We start from the raw sequence: 16,294 nt of genomic DNA on the forward strand, positions 1-16,294 counted from the left end.
GGTGGGATTGGTAGGATCAGTAGATTAAAGGTTATGTTGGGGTTGAAGGATTGTTCAAAGAGTTGTTAGAGTAAAGCTTCTAGAGATAGGTTCCTGGAAAGATAGGGGGTGGTGGATGGAAAGTGGGATGTTTGAAGTGGAATAAAGAAGATAATACACAGTATTTGTATATATGCCTGTCTTGACGTGCATAGATTGTCATGTTGAAGCAAAGTAACATTCTTATTGTAGGGTGTACATTTTATAGGGTGAAGTACCTTCTATGTCAGTTTTTACTCATGATATGTGATTTGATTTTCACATAACATATATTAACTTCAATTCAAGAAAATTCATTTGTAAAAAATGGAAAACTATATAAGATTGACAATTGGCAGCTATATAGGAATTGAAACTTCAGGATTCCTTTTGAAAGACTCACTCTCAATGTTTTAATATGTTTGTCAGGCTATTTAATAATCTGTAAACACATCTTTTCAGCAGAGAAAATTATAACAAAGTTGTTAGTAACACAGGAGCAACAGAAGATTAAACAGAAATTAAGATGAAGCATTTTTTGAAATCATAATATAATCCACGAGAAAAATGGGACTTGATTTACAAAACCAAATTTAAATCCAATGTGTTTCCATCAAACTTTTGATAATACTGAAATGCCAAATTACTTAATATAAATAAACAGTTGCAAGGTAATGCTTTTCTTACCTCAGGTCCCCAAGCTTCTTCTAATGGGAGATGCTTATTAAGTTTAGTCATTGACTTCCATGTCTGGGCTTCATGTAAACAACCACTCTGCCAAAAGATTATATATGGTATATCAGTGTATTCCTAAGTATTTAATATATTTTAATGCAGTTGAAAATTATATATTTATTTTTTTATTATTTAAATGTTTGCTGATATACAGAGAAGCAACTGACTTTTGTATATTGACTTTGCATGGAGGGAACTTAAATTCTCTTACTAATTTTAATTGTTTCACATATTATCTGTGAATATGATGGTTTTATTTCTTCCTTTCCAATCCTTATACATTTTATTTACTTTTATTGTTTATTGTTTGCCTTATTACAAAGATCAGGAACAATATTATATAGAAGTGGTGATAACTGGTACCCTTATTTCATTCTTGACTTCAGGCTTTCACATTTTCACCATTAAGTATGACGGTTTCTATTTTGTTTTTGTATCTATATTTTATTAGGTTAAGGAAGTTACCATTTATTTATAATTTTCTAAGATTTATTTTTAAAATAATGTCATATAAAGATGATAATTTTCAAATAAAGGGACATTTCATCAACTATTATAATAATCTTATGCCTTTTCAATTTTGCTGGATATAAAAATCCTTGTCTTACATTTAGTGGTTTAAATATTTTACTCCATTTTCTCGTGACACAAAGCATTGCTATAAAAATGTCTGATATTTTAATTTTATTTTCCTTATGAATTGCTTGCTTTCTGTCTAGATGCCCACTTGGGTTGGCTGTTCTGATTTGATGTTCTCAAGTATATGTATGCTTTTTCAAGATGAAGCTTCAAATCTTTATTCTCTTAATATAGTGGATTACTTTGATTTTCAAATGATATCCCAATTCTTCATTTACAAAATAAACAAAACTTGGTCTGGATGTATTATTTTTTAATATATTCATGAGTGATAAGCCTTTTGTGCTGTGGCCTGCAAAGTGAAAAGGCAGAGTAAAGGAATTCACTATGGAGGCTGAGATCCATCCGTTACAGAGTATGGAGGAAAAGCAACGGAGTGTAGGAGCAGTGAGGCCAAGGTCAGCAAAGAAATCAAGTGAGATGAAGCCTGGCGAGTGTAAGTTTGATTTAGCACAAATATTATCAATGTCTCAAAGCCTAAGGCAAAACCATAAATAATCAAACCTTAAATACAGTGTAGAGAGGAAAGAAAATATCTATAATTGCATCATCCAACTATAAACATTATTTTTTCTGACCTCTTTAAGTCTGTTTTATATGGCGATCATAAATTAATTTCATAATTCATGTTTTTTCATAAATTAATTTTAGTAGTCATAGAATATAGAGGTAACGTGTTTTTTTCCCCCCTACCCACAGCTGACTGGTTTTATTTTCCTTAGGAAATGTATGTATTTATAAAGTAGAAAGGCATGTCTGATTGCATGTTAAATTCTATTTGAATTGTAGGACGACATACCTTCTTCATAGTATTATTAAAGCTATAGTCATCCCTGCCGTGTATTTCCCACACTATGAAATTTGCCTCCACATCTTCAATATAGCCGTTGTCATTGTATCTGAAAAGAACAGAAAGGACAAAATAACAGTTTAGTATAGAATAGAGGGGTTAAGAGCTCCAGCTTCCAAGTCAGATGGGCTTAAGTTTAAATCCTGTCTTTATCCCTTACCAGTGTGACCCTGGGGAAGTTACTTAAACCCTTGAAGCCTTAATCTTGTCTGTAAAATAATAACAGTACCCACTGTACAGGTTTCCTTCAATTCTCTGAATCAACCTAACAGTAATGAAGCGGAAAATTTTTTCATTCTTTTAACAGTTGGAGCCATAAGTTCTCTTTGCTTTGATAGGAACCATATATCGATAAGATGAGCCCTGCCGGCTTGGCTGGTCGAAGGGAGAAAGATGGAGATGAGTGATGAAAGGCAGCAGGCCACAGCAAGGATGCCCTGGTGTCACTTGATAAACAAATATCCGCTGGGTGCCTGCTGTGTACCAGACTGTTAAACCACAGAAGGACGATGATGAGAACAAAGATGCTGCAGATCTCCCTGGAAGGTGTGGCTGGGTGGTGTCAGGGGACCAGCAGCACCAGCGAGAACTGAGCTGATTGAGAAGCGGAAGTCATCAGAAGCTCCCCGGTGCGATGGTCGTGGAAGGCCCAGGCTCAGGGGACATGGGATGACTTCCTCCAGTCGCAGACACCCGCACACAGTCCAATACGGAAAGAGTGCCCGTGCCCCTGATACTGGCGCTGCAGACATAAACCCCATGGAGCCAGGAGGAATCCTTTACCCCAAACTCAGAGAGTTTTTAAACGAGACGTGTTACTTTAAATGGTTAAGATCATGTTTTCCCCTGCATTTATTGTATGAAAATAGGGGCTTGAGATGGAAGCTGAAGTTCACTTACTGATAAAGTCATACATTTGCATCCAGTTTTGTGACTGTTTTAAAAATGGTTACACATCTTCCTTCTCCACCAGCCCATTTTTTTGAATGCTACAGTCCCCTGTACCTTTTGGATGGAAATTTCACTTAGGACCTTGGTCTTGGGCAGGTTGCCTCAGTGTCTGATATATTTTCTTGTGTCACCTCTCGGTATCCATTCATAAAAATAACAGGTCCCTGGCAGCATCTCTTTGTCCACTGCCCAGATCTCTGCCTGACTTCGCAGTCATTCTACCTGGCTTTACAGGTCTGCTAGAAATTGCTGCCATCCGCTCCTGGTTATAAAACAGTTATTGTCCCATTCTCACAAATGGGGCAGAAAAAATTTAAGTGGCAGATACTGGTATCTGACAAGCGATTTTATTTCCATCTTAATTAATTGTTCGAAATTGTAAAGAGAGGAGGAACTCAGGTGTGACTAACTAGGGATTGGAGTAATGGTGCTTGACTTTCTTGGTGCAGGAGAAGGGTCCTAGAGAAGTCTAAACACTAATGAGAACTCTGGCGCCTCCCCAAGGAAAAGACACACACGTGTGTGAGCACACACAATTTTGTACAGTTTCAGAGATCTGAGTCAGATTTTAGCAAAATTCTCATTCTAGGAACTTCGGAAGGTATAGCATGTCTTGTTGCATCTTCTGAAAGCCATCACATTCTTGAATTATTAAGACTAGTCGCAAAGCCATATGTTTTATCTAAATAAAAAGATCTTGGAAGTCTGCGCTGGCATCTTTTGACATTCGCGAAAGCAATAAGCTACAGTGTCATCTAGTGGCAACAAGGATAAATTGCATGACCCCTACTTTCTGGGTTTACAATGATTTTTGATGTTTATTTCATTGAGAATAAGGAAAAAAAATACTTGCCTGGGTAAGCATGGCTCATTTTCATGAATGTTTATTCATGTAAGATAGAATACTAATTAAACCTGAGAAATTTAAAAATGTCATCAGCTGGCAACTAACTGCCCTACAATGTGTACCTTTCTCCACTGTGGTAGTTCCACTTTTGTAACCGGGAAGGAGAGACCTCTCTGTAACATGTTTTCAATCCTGTGTGACCACTCTGGATAGCCCATTATATTGTGATGCTTTAATACCTGGGGCCTGGCTGTCCCTGGAGGGACTGACCCTCCAGGGTTAATTAATTGCTGGAGATAGCAAATAATTTGCCTTTGAGCATGCAACCAACCAATCCAGTGGTTTTCACATGCAAACCAACAAATCCAGTGCCCCCTTCCTCAACCACCTCCTTCCTGGGCTCTCACACTCCCTCTGGGCCACTATCCACCTGCCCTAATCACCTCAGGGCCAGGTGCCAGCCACCTATGCTCAGAGCCCGCTGAAATTATTCAAAATAGCCAACCCCAAGCCTGCTTCCCCTGCCTTATCCATTCCTTCCCACAGAAAACACAATAAAGGCTCTTGCCCCCACTTTCCCCTCATTATCTCTGCCTCCTGACAGACCCTGATGCTTCCCTGGGTGGCCCTGTGTGGCCTGCTGTCCTTCCTGTTTCTTGGGACCCGTACGTATAATAAGTTTTTACCTTCCTGACGGTCGTTTCCATGTCTGTGTGTCTTACCGTATCTGATTCAAATGAATCCTGAATACCCTTAAAACAGCCATACTACCGATTCCCGACCTCTCTGCCTCATAGTAGGGCAATTAGGTCCCCCTGTTTCCTCTGGGGTTGATTCTAGTTCGGGATGGGTTGTCATGGAAGTTGAGAAAGCACAGGGGCAGCTGGGAGGACTGACATTCCCAGTTGGATCGTACACCCAGGACTTGCCTCATTCTTATTAGTGTTTGATGGTGGGTCTGTTGTGTTATATGTAAAATTCTCCCAACCGTGTTCCAGAGCCACTCTCTCTAAAGGTAAAGAATTTATTATAATGTAGAGCCCTAGTGTCCTGGTGACCATCCCTGTCTGCCGGTTCCTCAAAGCTTAATTACTTAGCACCCAAATTTGCCTCTGATAAATACCGAATCGAATACCCAGTTATCAACGATACGGTGCTGTCATTCAGCTGAACTGGACACTGAGCCTTACTGACCCGACTCTTCCTCTGTAGTTAGCCTCTAACACTTGGTTGCTTTTCCTAAGAGAATTGGAAGCAACACACTTTGTCAAGTGATTCCTGGTAGCAGAGACATAAATACGTTACCACTAGAAAAAGAGTGCTCCCACAATCGTCCGAAGCAGTGCTGCTCCAGCAGTCCATTCTCGGGCCCCCGCCTCTTCCATCCTTTACATGTCCTCTCACCTGCCCCTTGATCTCATGGAGACTTCCAGTGCCCCGATTCCTCCCTGCTTTCTGATTACACGGCAGCGCCCTCCAGCCTCTCTTCCTTCCCTACGCAGCCCAGTCTGATGGTTGATCATCTGAGCCCCTCTCTCACCAGCATCCTAGATTCACTCAATTCATTTTTACTTCTTCCCTGTAAGTATCAGAGGATCTGGGGCAACCCGAGTGCCCCAGGGGACAGTCTTACTTAGAAATCTTCCCTTTTTTCAAGGGTCACGTGTTTTTCAGTTTTTGCTCTCCACTGCTTCTAAACTATTATTACCTTTTGCTTAGAGCATATATAATTGTTATTGGGCAGAGTGTATGTCAAATAAAAGCTACTTTGCCATTTCTAGAAATTCAGTTCTGGATGACATCTGTCTGACAATTTCTGGCCCATTGTTTTCTGTATAACTTTTAGGACCTGCTTGTCACATTCTGCTAAAACCCTGATGGAGTTTTTATTGGAATTGCCTTGACTTTGTGGATGGATAGATTAGAGGAGAAATGATACCGGAAGGATGGGATTGCTGTGAATTAAAATGGGAAAGGCTATTGATGGAGCAGGTTTTGATGGAAAGATTAGGAGTTCGGTTTTGTACCGGGTAAGTTTGGTATATCCATTCACTATCTAAGTAGAAAAGTGATATATTTACTCAACATCTAAATGAATGTATGGGTCTGGCATTCTGGAGCTTTGCAGACACTGTGAGTGCTCACCAAATATTTTTGTGCCTGTTTACATTTTGTAGCCCTCCTTGGAGTTACACTGGGGCCACAGCATTAGGTTCCAGAGAATAGGATATGGGTAGAAGTGGTGTAAGCCACATCTAGGCCCAACCCTTTAAGGTATCCCCTATAATCCTCCAGTCTTTTTTTCCCCAGTTTTCTTTTTTCATAGTGGAAACCTACGAGGTCATGTCCAGATGACGTAGCTATGATATATGTCAGATTATGATGTGAAAAGAATTAAGCCCTAACATACTAGGGTTTACTTGTTACTGCAGCATAACCTAGTCATATTTGACTAATACAAGGGGAGCTATTCAGACCAGTGATAGAGTTTGGGGCTTTATCAGTATATTGAGACATTCAGGCCCATAAGGCTGGATGATATCACTAAAAGAGCAAGTTGAAATAGAGAAAAGGAAAGAAAGCCCTGAGCCTTATGCATTCTAACATTAAGAGGTCACAGAGAAAAGGAGAAATTAAGAAATTAAGGAGTAGCTACCAGTGAGGTAGCAGGGAAAGTAGGAGAATGCAATATCCTGGAAGCCAAATGAAGAAAATATTTCAAGCAGGAGGGAATGCTCAAATGTGACAATTCTTGTTAATGTGATCAAGTAAGGTGAGACCCGAGAATTGCACATTAGATTTAGCAATACGGAGGCTACTGGTGACACTGGCTAGCAGTGAGAATGGAGTGGTGGGGGTAAAAGTCTGACTGGGAGGGATTTGGGAGAGACTAGGAGAAGAGTTGGTGACAGTGAGTATAGTAGCCAATGGGGTAGTGGGGTGAAGAGAGGGTTTTTGCTTCGGTTTAAGGAAAGAACTGCATGTTTATATGATGAACGAGTAGAGAGGATAAAGTTAATGATGCAGGAGAAAGAAGGGACAATTTCAGGAGCAATGTTCTTAATTAGGAAAGGGGGTGGGGATACAGTTCACAAATGGAGGGACAGGCCTTAGATATGCATGCAGTTCATCTATGGTGATAGGAAGACAGACAGAGGTCATAGGGCCAGATGCTTGAAGACGAGTGGATATGGTGGAGGAAGCTTGGGGAAGGTCTCTTCTGACCCATGTCACCTTTGGCTCACTCATCTTCCTCGTTCTCTCTTTCCCTTACCACTCACATATATCAGTTATCAAACTCTGCCTATTATAATCACTAGTTTTTTTCATAAATGATTCTTCTTCTTTGCCCTTGTTGCTATTATTTGGTGATTTCCTCCCTGGACTAATAATACAGTTTACTACCTGGTCTCCTTACTTAGACTTGTTTCCCTGAAACTCATCATCTTTACTTCTCCCAGAGGGAACTGGCTAAAGAAAGTAGTTTTTGACCATGCTGCTCTCTCATAAGAATGGATAGAAAGCCTTCCACCATCGGGAATGCACTTAGCTAGTTTCCCAGCCTCTTCTGACACGTCAGTCTTCGCGGCATTCCCCATCAACATTATACTGTTTGAACTAGACATTTTCTTCCTCAAACTATCATTTTTGCTTGAAAGGCTCAGCCAGTGGGACTCTTTCTTACCTTTCTTACTTCTCCTTTCCCTCCCTCCCCTGCCTTCAGCTAAATATTCATTATCCTTTAAGACTCAGTGACTCAGCTCAAATGCACTTTTTCTGGGAACATTTCCCAGAGTCCCTCTTCCTTCCATAACTAAATTCAATACTTTTGCATTTCAATACCAACCACCCACAACATTTCCTTCTATCATTCCACTTAGCATACCAGCCCATACTCTATGTTTATCTAATTCATCAGACTTTTGCCCTTGAGAGCAGAAATCCTGTCTTATTTATCTTTGAATTCCCCGTGCCTATCACGGTAATTGGTGCAGAGTAGGTATTTAATAAGGATGAATTGAACCGAGGGGTGCACTTCTTTGAGAGAGGACACTAAGATATTTTACCTCTGGGGGATTAGGCACTACCTAAAACACACAAAGAAAAATACTAGGCCTCAGTGGGAGGAGGAGTGTGGAGGGTGTCCGGGCAAAGCAATGGGATGGTTAGATGTCTAGAACATCACAACTAAACGAGAGAGCAGACCAGCCTGATAGCTCAGAGAATCCATGACAGGGAGTAGAAGAAGGTACCGTGAGGGTGAGAGTGCAGCGTAAAATCTGAGAACTGCCGTGGGTGAGACGTGGGGGGAAGAACATGCTGGCAGAGGCCTTTTGGATCCCAGCAGAGAAAGCTCTGAGGGCAACACTCAGTTGGAAGTCCTGATTCATTACTCCTTACCCATCTAGGCTGCGGGATCTCAGAAGCCGTCTGTAGCCTAAGAAGGCCTCACAAGCTGAAAGCCTTGACTACAATTTTGATGTTTTACACGTAGGAAATTCACTTCCGGTAATTTATCCTAATGGCATATCTGGACTGGTGTCCAAACATGTCCATAAATACATAAATGGATATTCACCACAATTTTGTTTATACAAGCAAAAAAAAAAAGGGGGAAATATCAGTCATTTATCTCTTATCTTTTGATATTTTAAATTTTGTGACAAACTGTATAACGTCTATAATCATAAATCAAGAATAGAGTCAGAGAAGCAAGCAAATGAATACAAAATTACTTGGAAAAGCCTTCCTCATAGTATTTTATTATGCAATATTATTTATAAGAATTAAGTTAGAGATAATATTTTTGAAATCTCCTCAATATACTGTCCCTTGTTAGGAATCTAGTTTCTTTCCTTGTAAACTTTTAGTTTTTTGTTTTTTTTGAAACATAGATGGGTCTATTTATTTATTTATTTATTTATACTTATTTACTGATTTTAAGGAGGGTGCAGCTCGCAGTGGCCCATGCAGGGATCGAATCAGGAACCTTGGTGCTATCAGCACCATGCTCTAACCGACTGAGCTAACCAGCCACCCCGCAAGCTTTTATTTATTATTGGCCCATGAAAAGAAAAGTCATGTGTCATCTGGGGAAGGTAGTTTCCATCAAACAGGCAGGGGTGCCGGTAGGAACTTGGGGAGAAGTTGAGAGAGGATAAAGCGAGGGTTAAGAGACAGCCTGCATCCCTGAGAAGAGTTTCACCTCTCTTACACACTTATGTCTCACAGCTAACTTGTAACCTCCTTCAACACGTGGAGATCATGAATTGTGCAACTTTGTGTACCTAGTACTGAAAACCTAGTGGCACATATATTGGGTGCTGAAAAATATTTATTATTAAATATAGGATTAATTAGCTTTCTTTTCACGCTTTTGAATGGAAACTTTCAAAGTAAGTTCAAATTTAAGTGAGAATATACTTACAATTGAATCAAAGGGTGAAACTTTTCTCTGAAATGAAGTCTCAATGGGGAGCCATATTTTTTCCAACTATATTTTACTCTCTAGAAAAGGAAAAAAGCTTTAGTTATTTTCTATATTTGGCCAACTGATAAAATTCTAGTTTTCTTACCAAGTTTTTAGATGGTCGATCCCTCAGGTATGACCTGTAAAAAAAGACATTTTTCATTACTTATCTTTCCTCTTTTCAAACTTAAACATTAAAACTATGACTTTGTTTGGGTAAGGAAGTATCACAAAAGGCAAAGAGATAACCATAAATCACAAAATACTCCCAAAATATGTGGAGGTTAAACAACACACTTCTAAGTAACACATGGGTAAAAGAAGAAATCTTAAGAGAAATTTAAAAATATTTTGAACTAAATGAAAATGAAAACACAACTTATCAAATTCATGAGATGCAGCAAAAGCAGTGCCTAGAGGTAAATTTACAGCAATGAATGCACATGTTAGAAAAGACTGGTGCTAATAGGAATATAAATACTAACCGATTCTAAATTATTGGTACTACATTAATAAAAAACTCAGTGCTTATGTTAAAAAATTTCTTACTTTTCAATAATGTAAAAGAAATCAGGCTGAAAATGTCCTTTTTCTTTAAATCTACAAAAAAAAAGATAATGAAGTTGTAATATCATCATTCCTTATATACTTGCACAAACTTGACTCATTTAACTCAGTTAAATCATTTAACTCAGTAATTCTCAAACTTGAGAGTATCACAGAATCATCACTTATTGAATTGGAATCTCTGGGATTCATGTGTTGCCCTAGCATTTCTACTTTTAAAAATCAGTTTCACAAATGTTTCTGAAGACACCAGAATTTGAAATCTACTGATTTACCCCGTATATTTGATACATGTGAAAAATTGATAGAAAATCTATCAAAATGAAGACAAATTTCTTTGGACAGTTTTATTCCTCACCCATTTTTAAAAAACAGGTTTCCAATTGCTACTAGAGACTCAGTTGTATAGGTAAGGTGCTACTTTAGGATTCACATAATTTCTAGTTAGGGTTCATGCAGACCTAAGGCTATCATGGTATACGAAATGATAGTGTTTTTAGTAAGTTATTCATTTGACCATTTTTGTTGGCTGCTTCTAGTCTAACTTAAAAGGAACCCTAGTCAGCACTGTGTTTAGGTAGCTATTGGAAGCCCAGACCATCTCCCGCCCTGAATTAATCCCCAAGAGATGCCCTCCTCCATTGACAACTCCTCTGTCAGAAATACCTTGGAGCCCACAGGTCTCTCTCTTTTTTTTTTTTAGATTTTATTGGGGAAGGGGAACAGGACTTTATTGGGGAACAGTGTGTACTTCCAGGTCTTTCTTCCAAGTCAATTGTTGTCCTTTCAATCTTAGTTGTGAAGGGTGTCGTTTGGCTTCAAGTAGTTGTCCTTTCAGTCTTAGTTGTGGAGGGCGCAACTCAGCTCCAGGTCCAGTTGCCATTGCTAGTTGCAGGGGGGTGCAGCCCACCTTCCCTTGCGGGAGTTGAACTGGCAACCTTGTGGTTGAGAGCCCACTGGCCTATGTGGGAATCGAACCGGCAGCCTTCGGAGTTAGGAGCATGGAGCTCCAACCATCTGAGCCACCAGGCACCCCTCCCCCCACACACACGTCTCTTTTGGTGGAATGTGAAAACCTTGGGCTCACCACAACCTGAATCCAAGATATTAGGGTTGTTTTTAGGGTTCCAGAGCAGTGGGTCATTGACTAAGAGGCCAGGAGTAAGGTTCTGAGATCTGTTTTTTAAACATGTTCTCCAGGTGACCCTGATGAGTAACCAAGCTTGACAATTGCTATCTAGGCTCTTCCATAAATAGATTGATTCAAGCTGCTTTGCATCTCACTAAAGAAGGAAATCTTTATGCAGTGGTACTGGAAATTGATTTTGCTAACATGTTGTTCAGAGCAGTTATGCTCAAATTGCAATGCCCCTGCTCATCCCCTGGAAATTTAGTGACAATAGAGATTCTGACTCAGCAGGTGTGGGATGAGGCCACAGAGCCTGCATTTCTAATACATTCCCAGGCGATGCCAGTGCTGGTCCATAGACTGTACCCCCCAGGAGCAAGCATGAAGACCATCCCAGAAATAGGGTGCTATAGGCTGTAGAAGTCAGTTAGCTTTTGTGTTTCTGGGGAAAGGAATTGCGGGAATAGACAATTCCTTGCTGAATGAGATGGGAATACTTACGTATCAATCCAGGAACTGATTATTACAATTCAGTCCTCAAAAGATTATTGAAATGACAGATGAGCAGACATTTGCTTTGGATGAGAGCAAGTCATTTCATAAACAGACTCAGAGAACAGTCAGTGCCCCCCCACTCTCACCCCCACTCCTCACCACGGGAAAGGAAGGGCAATCTGTCGCTGTCTCCGTTATCCATTTAACCTCAGTTAAACAGATGTGTGTATGCTGACCTTGATTCTCTCCCGGTAGCAGGAAAGAGCTGTGGCACAGGGATGACACAAAACCCAGGGTACAACACTGCAAACCACAGTAAAATCAATGAAAGTCATACCTTGGGACCCACTGGAAGAAACAGTGGTCGTTCTGCGAGGTGTGCCCTAAAAAATATTCCCCCTCAGCAATGGTGCAGGAAACTGAGACTTCTGAAATGTGGATAGAAGCAATTCTCTGATGGAAATAAAATCACAACTGGTTTGGGTGGGATGGTACAGAGTTAAATGTTTCTCCCTCTCATTTCTCTAGGAATGAGTTGTAGTCTGAAGAACTGAGAGAGGTAATGGCGAAAGATGGTCACTGGCTTATTAAAAGTGAAAGTGGAGAAAAATGCGAATAATGGAGAAAGGTTAGTTCTTTGACCCTTTTAGTAGGATTCAAATGTAATATTTGACTTGGCAAAAAGTTCAAACAATTTTGGTTTGGACAAATGGTCAATTCAATTTTTGCATGCCAATGTCAATTCAATTTTGGATTTCATTCTGGACATGTCAGTCATTAGACTAATATTACCACTAGTAATTACCATTTGGTTCACCATTTGTTTTAAAATGTAAAGAGTAAGACAGTTCAAATGCAAACACACTTACCCTTTAACAACAATGAATTTACTAGTATCACAGCCAACAGCTATTTGGAACACCTGAAATGAAGTAATTTCGGTAGTGAGTTCAGTGGTTCTGCTTCATATGGTCTGAAATATTTCTATAGCTAAAAGTAACTGCATTTTAGACGTAAAGCAATAACCTTCACGTGGGTTTTGATCTACACACTGCTCTGTGCTGTTTTCCTCCTTCTTCGATCACTTTTCTCTCTTTTTTCCCCCTCATCAGCTAATTTTTTAATGAAGCACATTTTCAGGATCTATGTTTAAATACAGACATTGGAATAATATGGCTTAATCTGAGCCCCACACACAGGTAACCGACAGTTCTCATACATTTTCTCCCCAGGAATGACCCGTTAACCTTACTTATCTGTTTTTTTTTAAATTAAATTTATTGGGGTGACATTGGTTAATATCATTATCTAGGTTTCAGGTGTACAATTCTGTAATCCATCATCTATATATCGCATTGCGTGTTCGCCACCTAAAATCAAATCTCCTTCTGTCACCATCACCACGTATTTGACTCCCCTTATTCTCTTCTACCTGCCCCACCCTTTCCTTCTGGTAACCACGAAACTGTTGTCTGTGTCTATGAGTTTTTGCTTATTGGTTTGTCTTGTTCGCTTGTTGGTTTCAGTTTCTTTGCTTCATTTCTCCCTTACTGCTCACGAGGCCCAAAGGTTAGTTCTCTGATTTCTTACATCAGTATCTCAGAGAACTGATCTAATCTCACCTTTCACCAGCATCTCTACAGCCATGGCTATCAACTTTGTACTTCCAGCTGGCACCCAACTCAACTGGCATGTTTCTATAACATACCTAGTTATTAATTTGACTTCTTTTTAACCAGAGTGCTGGTTCTTCCTTGACTGGGTGGGATGAGTGGTTCTTTTTCTGCATAGCTCCAGGACACCTTACTTTTCTGCTGTCTACCCTGCCTTCTCCCCTCTCCCTAGCTCCCAGGCTATCTAAGTGGGGTCTAGACCCTTGCATTGTGTCGTAAGCATGTCCTGTATGTCCCATATTTCCACGAGGCAAATCTGAAAACCCCTAGTACTTCCTACCCTAAAGAAGGAGTTGGGGATGAGGAGGGTGGGGATAAAGAATGATGTCCAGCCAAGTTTGATTAGGTCTAGAGATTTTTCCTGCTAAACCAAGACCTTTCAGGCTTCATTTGAAAGGCATGCCCCACAGCAGGAGTTCATGGATTTTGTCTTCTGAACCACCTGCTCTCACCCTCAGGACCTGACTTGTTCTTTCAACAGCTCTGCCCATGGTCCTTGCTGTCCATCATCATTAAATCCGTAAATGTTTTCCTATCAAATGCATTCAGAAACACGGGCCTGCCTTTTCTCATTACTATACTGTCCATATAACACACATGGTTGACTGAGGTCCTGAAATCTGTCATGGTCAGGGCCCCCCGACACTTGATGTTCTTATTCATCACGTCCCTTTTCTTCGGGGCTTCATTGACAAAGAGTCACCCCTTTAGCCTCAGAATCAAGAACCTGGACTAGGATTAAAAATATGAGTTGACCTGCAGGTGGATATCTTGAACACGAACGTGGGTACAGAGTATGGGAGGCATGAATAAGCCTGTATTCTTGGGTACCCACTGCTGTAGGGCTGACACGTCCCCCAGGACTGGACACCGAAACAGAGAAAGTCTGACACCCTAAATGAAAACAATTAGTGCATTGATTTTCTTTAGGTAATATTATTCTTCCAAGTGCAGAAACAGGGCAGGAGTGTTCCTGCCTTAGTTCAGAATTAGATACAGCACATTCCCTCTAATTGGACAGAACAACAGGACTGAGACAGAAATTCTAAAAGCCCTCAACACAGAAATGTTGGTAGATAATGGATTAGACAGAGCGTAGTCATTTCTTCTTCTGGGGAAATCCATATTGGAAGGAATCACCAAGGCCCTCTGGGGACTTGCTTACTCGGGGGGCTTCACTGCATTCTGGATCTCGGTGCATAGTTAAAAACTGAGATGTAGCCCTGTGGGAGTGGCCAGTTTTATTTACTCTTCTGCTGCAGGCTCTAAAGACTAAGTGACAAAGACGGCAGGGTCCTGTTCAAATGGCTCAGTCCATGGTCCATTTGGTCCAGAGGTTTATCAGGGCCTAACTTTATCCAACTAGAAAAGAAATCTGTGGGCCAGGGTTCCATGTACATAACAGAGTGGAGCCCCGTGTCTCTCTAATATTTATCTGGGAGGCTGATGACGCTTACTGGTGGGTACAGGGGCACAAAGAAGGGTCCTGGGTTCGAGAGCATCCCTTGTAGCTGTGTACAGGTTTGATTTTCTTGGCTAGCTAAAGGACCTACCTCCACAAGGCTACGTTTTCCTGTTGCCTAAAGGGCTATTGCCTGTGTCTCCATTCTATTTCAGTGGGCAGCTCAGTATAAATGACCTGGGATACAGAGGGCAGCTAGATTTAACCCTCCTCTGGGTGTGCCAAGGATGAAAGAAAAGAGAGAAAACAGTCATGTTAATTACTTTGTGACAGGCACTGTTTTGGACACTTTGCATTCATTATCTCATTTAATACTCTCCGCAGAGTAGATACATACTGTGAGATAGATGTTACATTCCCCCTTTTACAAATGAGGCAGCTGAGACTCAGTGTTTAGCAGCTTGCCCAAGCCAGTAGGTGGGAGAGAGCTTGGATCTGAACTCAGGTTAGATTAACCTGCTTTTGCAATGTCTGGGCCGAGCAGGATAGGGTGAAATGGGATCCCTAATGAATCTGTTGATTAGAGAAGGAGAGGGGTGCAGGAAACCAAGGGGCTTCGTCTGGTATGGAAAGGTGTCAAGCAGCTGAAGATGGAAAACACAGACCTGGGCTGGTGCTGTTTCTTGCTTCCTCCGCAGATTACCCTGGGTGGGTGGCATGGTAGGTGGACGGGAGTGGTTGGTATGCACCTGCAGGCAATTTCCGGGGGAAGCAGTGTGTGTCAGCAGCGCTCCAGGATGGATCACGTCTGCCTCAGTTCAGGGCTTCCTCTAAACTCAGGGACCCACGCCCTGCTAGGCACAGGTTCCCCGTGGGGGAGTCCTGAAAGGCAGGGACGACGTCGCGTTTAGCTTTGAATTCTTCCTGTGGGTATTGTCTTGTGTTGTGCCTGGCACCTAGTTGGTGCTCAGTCTATGTTTATTGATTGGTAGTTAGGCTGAGAAGGGATAAAGAGAGGAGGCATCGCTCAGTGTGGAACGGGGACTCCAAGGAGGTGGTGGGGGGGAGGAATTTGGGTTTACCGTCCCGATTCCTCGCCGTTACATTACCGGAACTGCTCTGCTCTTGTGTGTGCCTCTCGCGGGAACCCCAGGGGCGGCTGCCTGCCCAATGCCGCTTATTCTTCTGCAGTGGTTTTATGCATCACCTTCTTCGTACTTTTCCCATCCCCCTCAAAATCGCTCCCTCTTTCATCTGGGCTCTTGGAGAAGTGTGTCCTATGTTCTCTTAATGCTAGATGGTTTATCCCTACGGAAGTCTTTTCGTCTTTGTAACTCCCATTACTTAGCACATAGACTGAAACCTAGAAACACAGTAGGTAAGCAATACGTTTTTTTTGAATGAAGAAATGGTTAAATTTTTGAATAAATAAATGCCAGATAAATATGGACATGATGGCAGTCTTCTCTGACAAACTGTATCTTCCATTAATTTCAGTGTTCCTTTATGAAGCTTTAT

At 41.1% G+C, this 16,294-nt stretch overlaps 1 protein-coding gene across 1 annotated transcript in view; it reads right to left on the reverse strand.

Annotated features, from left to right (window-relative positions):
- The window catches only part of CATSPERE (catsper channel auxiliary subunit epsilon), an 81,460-nt gene that overhangs the window by 11,237 nt on the left and 53,929 nt on the right, over nucleotides 1-16,294 (reverse strand). The window contains exons 14-19 of the mRNA XM_033099352.1: nucleotides 12,571-12,623; nucleotides 10,060-10,110; nucleotides 9,617-9,650; nucleotides 9,469-9,548; nucleotides 2,192-2,291; nucleotides 706-792 (exon numbers count right to left, since the gene is read on the reverse strand). Coding sequence (XP_032955243.1) covers nucleotides 706-792; nucleotides 2,192-2,291; nucleotides 9,469-9,548; nucleotides 9,617-9,650; nucleotides 10,060-10,110; nucleotides 12,571-12,623 — 405 coding nt within the window. The remainder of the gene's footprint in view (nucleotides 1-705; nucleotides 793-2,191; nucleotides 2,292-9,468; nucleotides 9,549-9,616; nucleotides 9,651-10,059; nucleotides 10,111-12,570; nucleotides 12,624-16,294) is intronic.

Source organism: Rhinolophus ferrumequinum, chromosome 27, assembly GCF_004115265.2.
Source record: "Rhinolophus ferrumequinum isolate MPI-CBG mRhiFer1 chromosome 27, mRhiFer1_v1.p, whole genome shotgun sequence".
NCBI lineage: Eukaryota > Metazoa > Chordata > Mammalia > Chiroptera > Rhinolophidae > Rhinolophus > Rhinolophus ferrumequinum.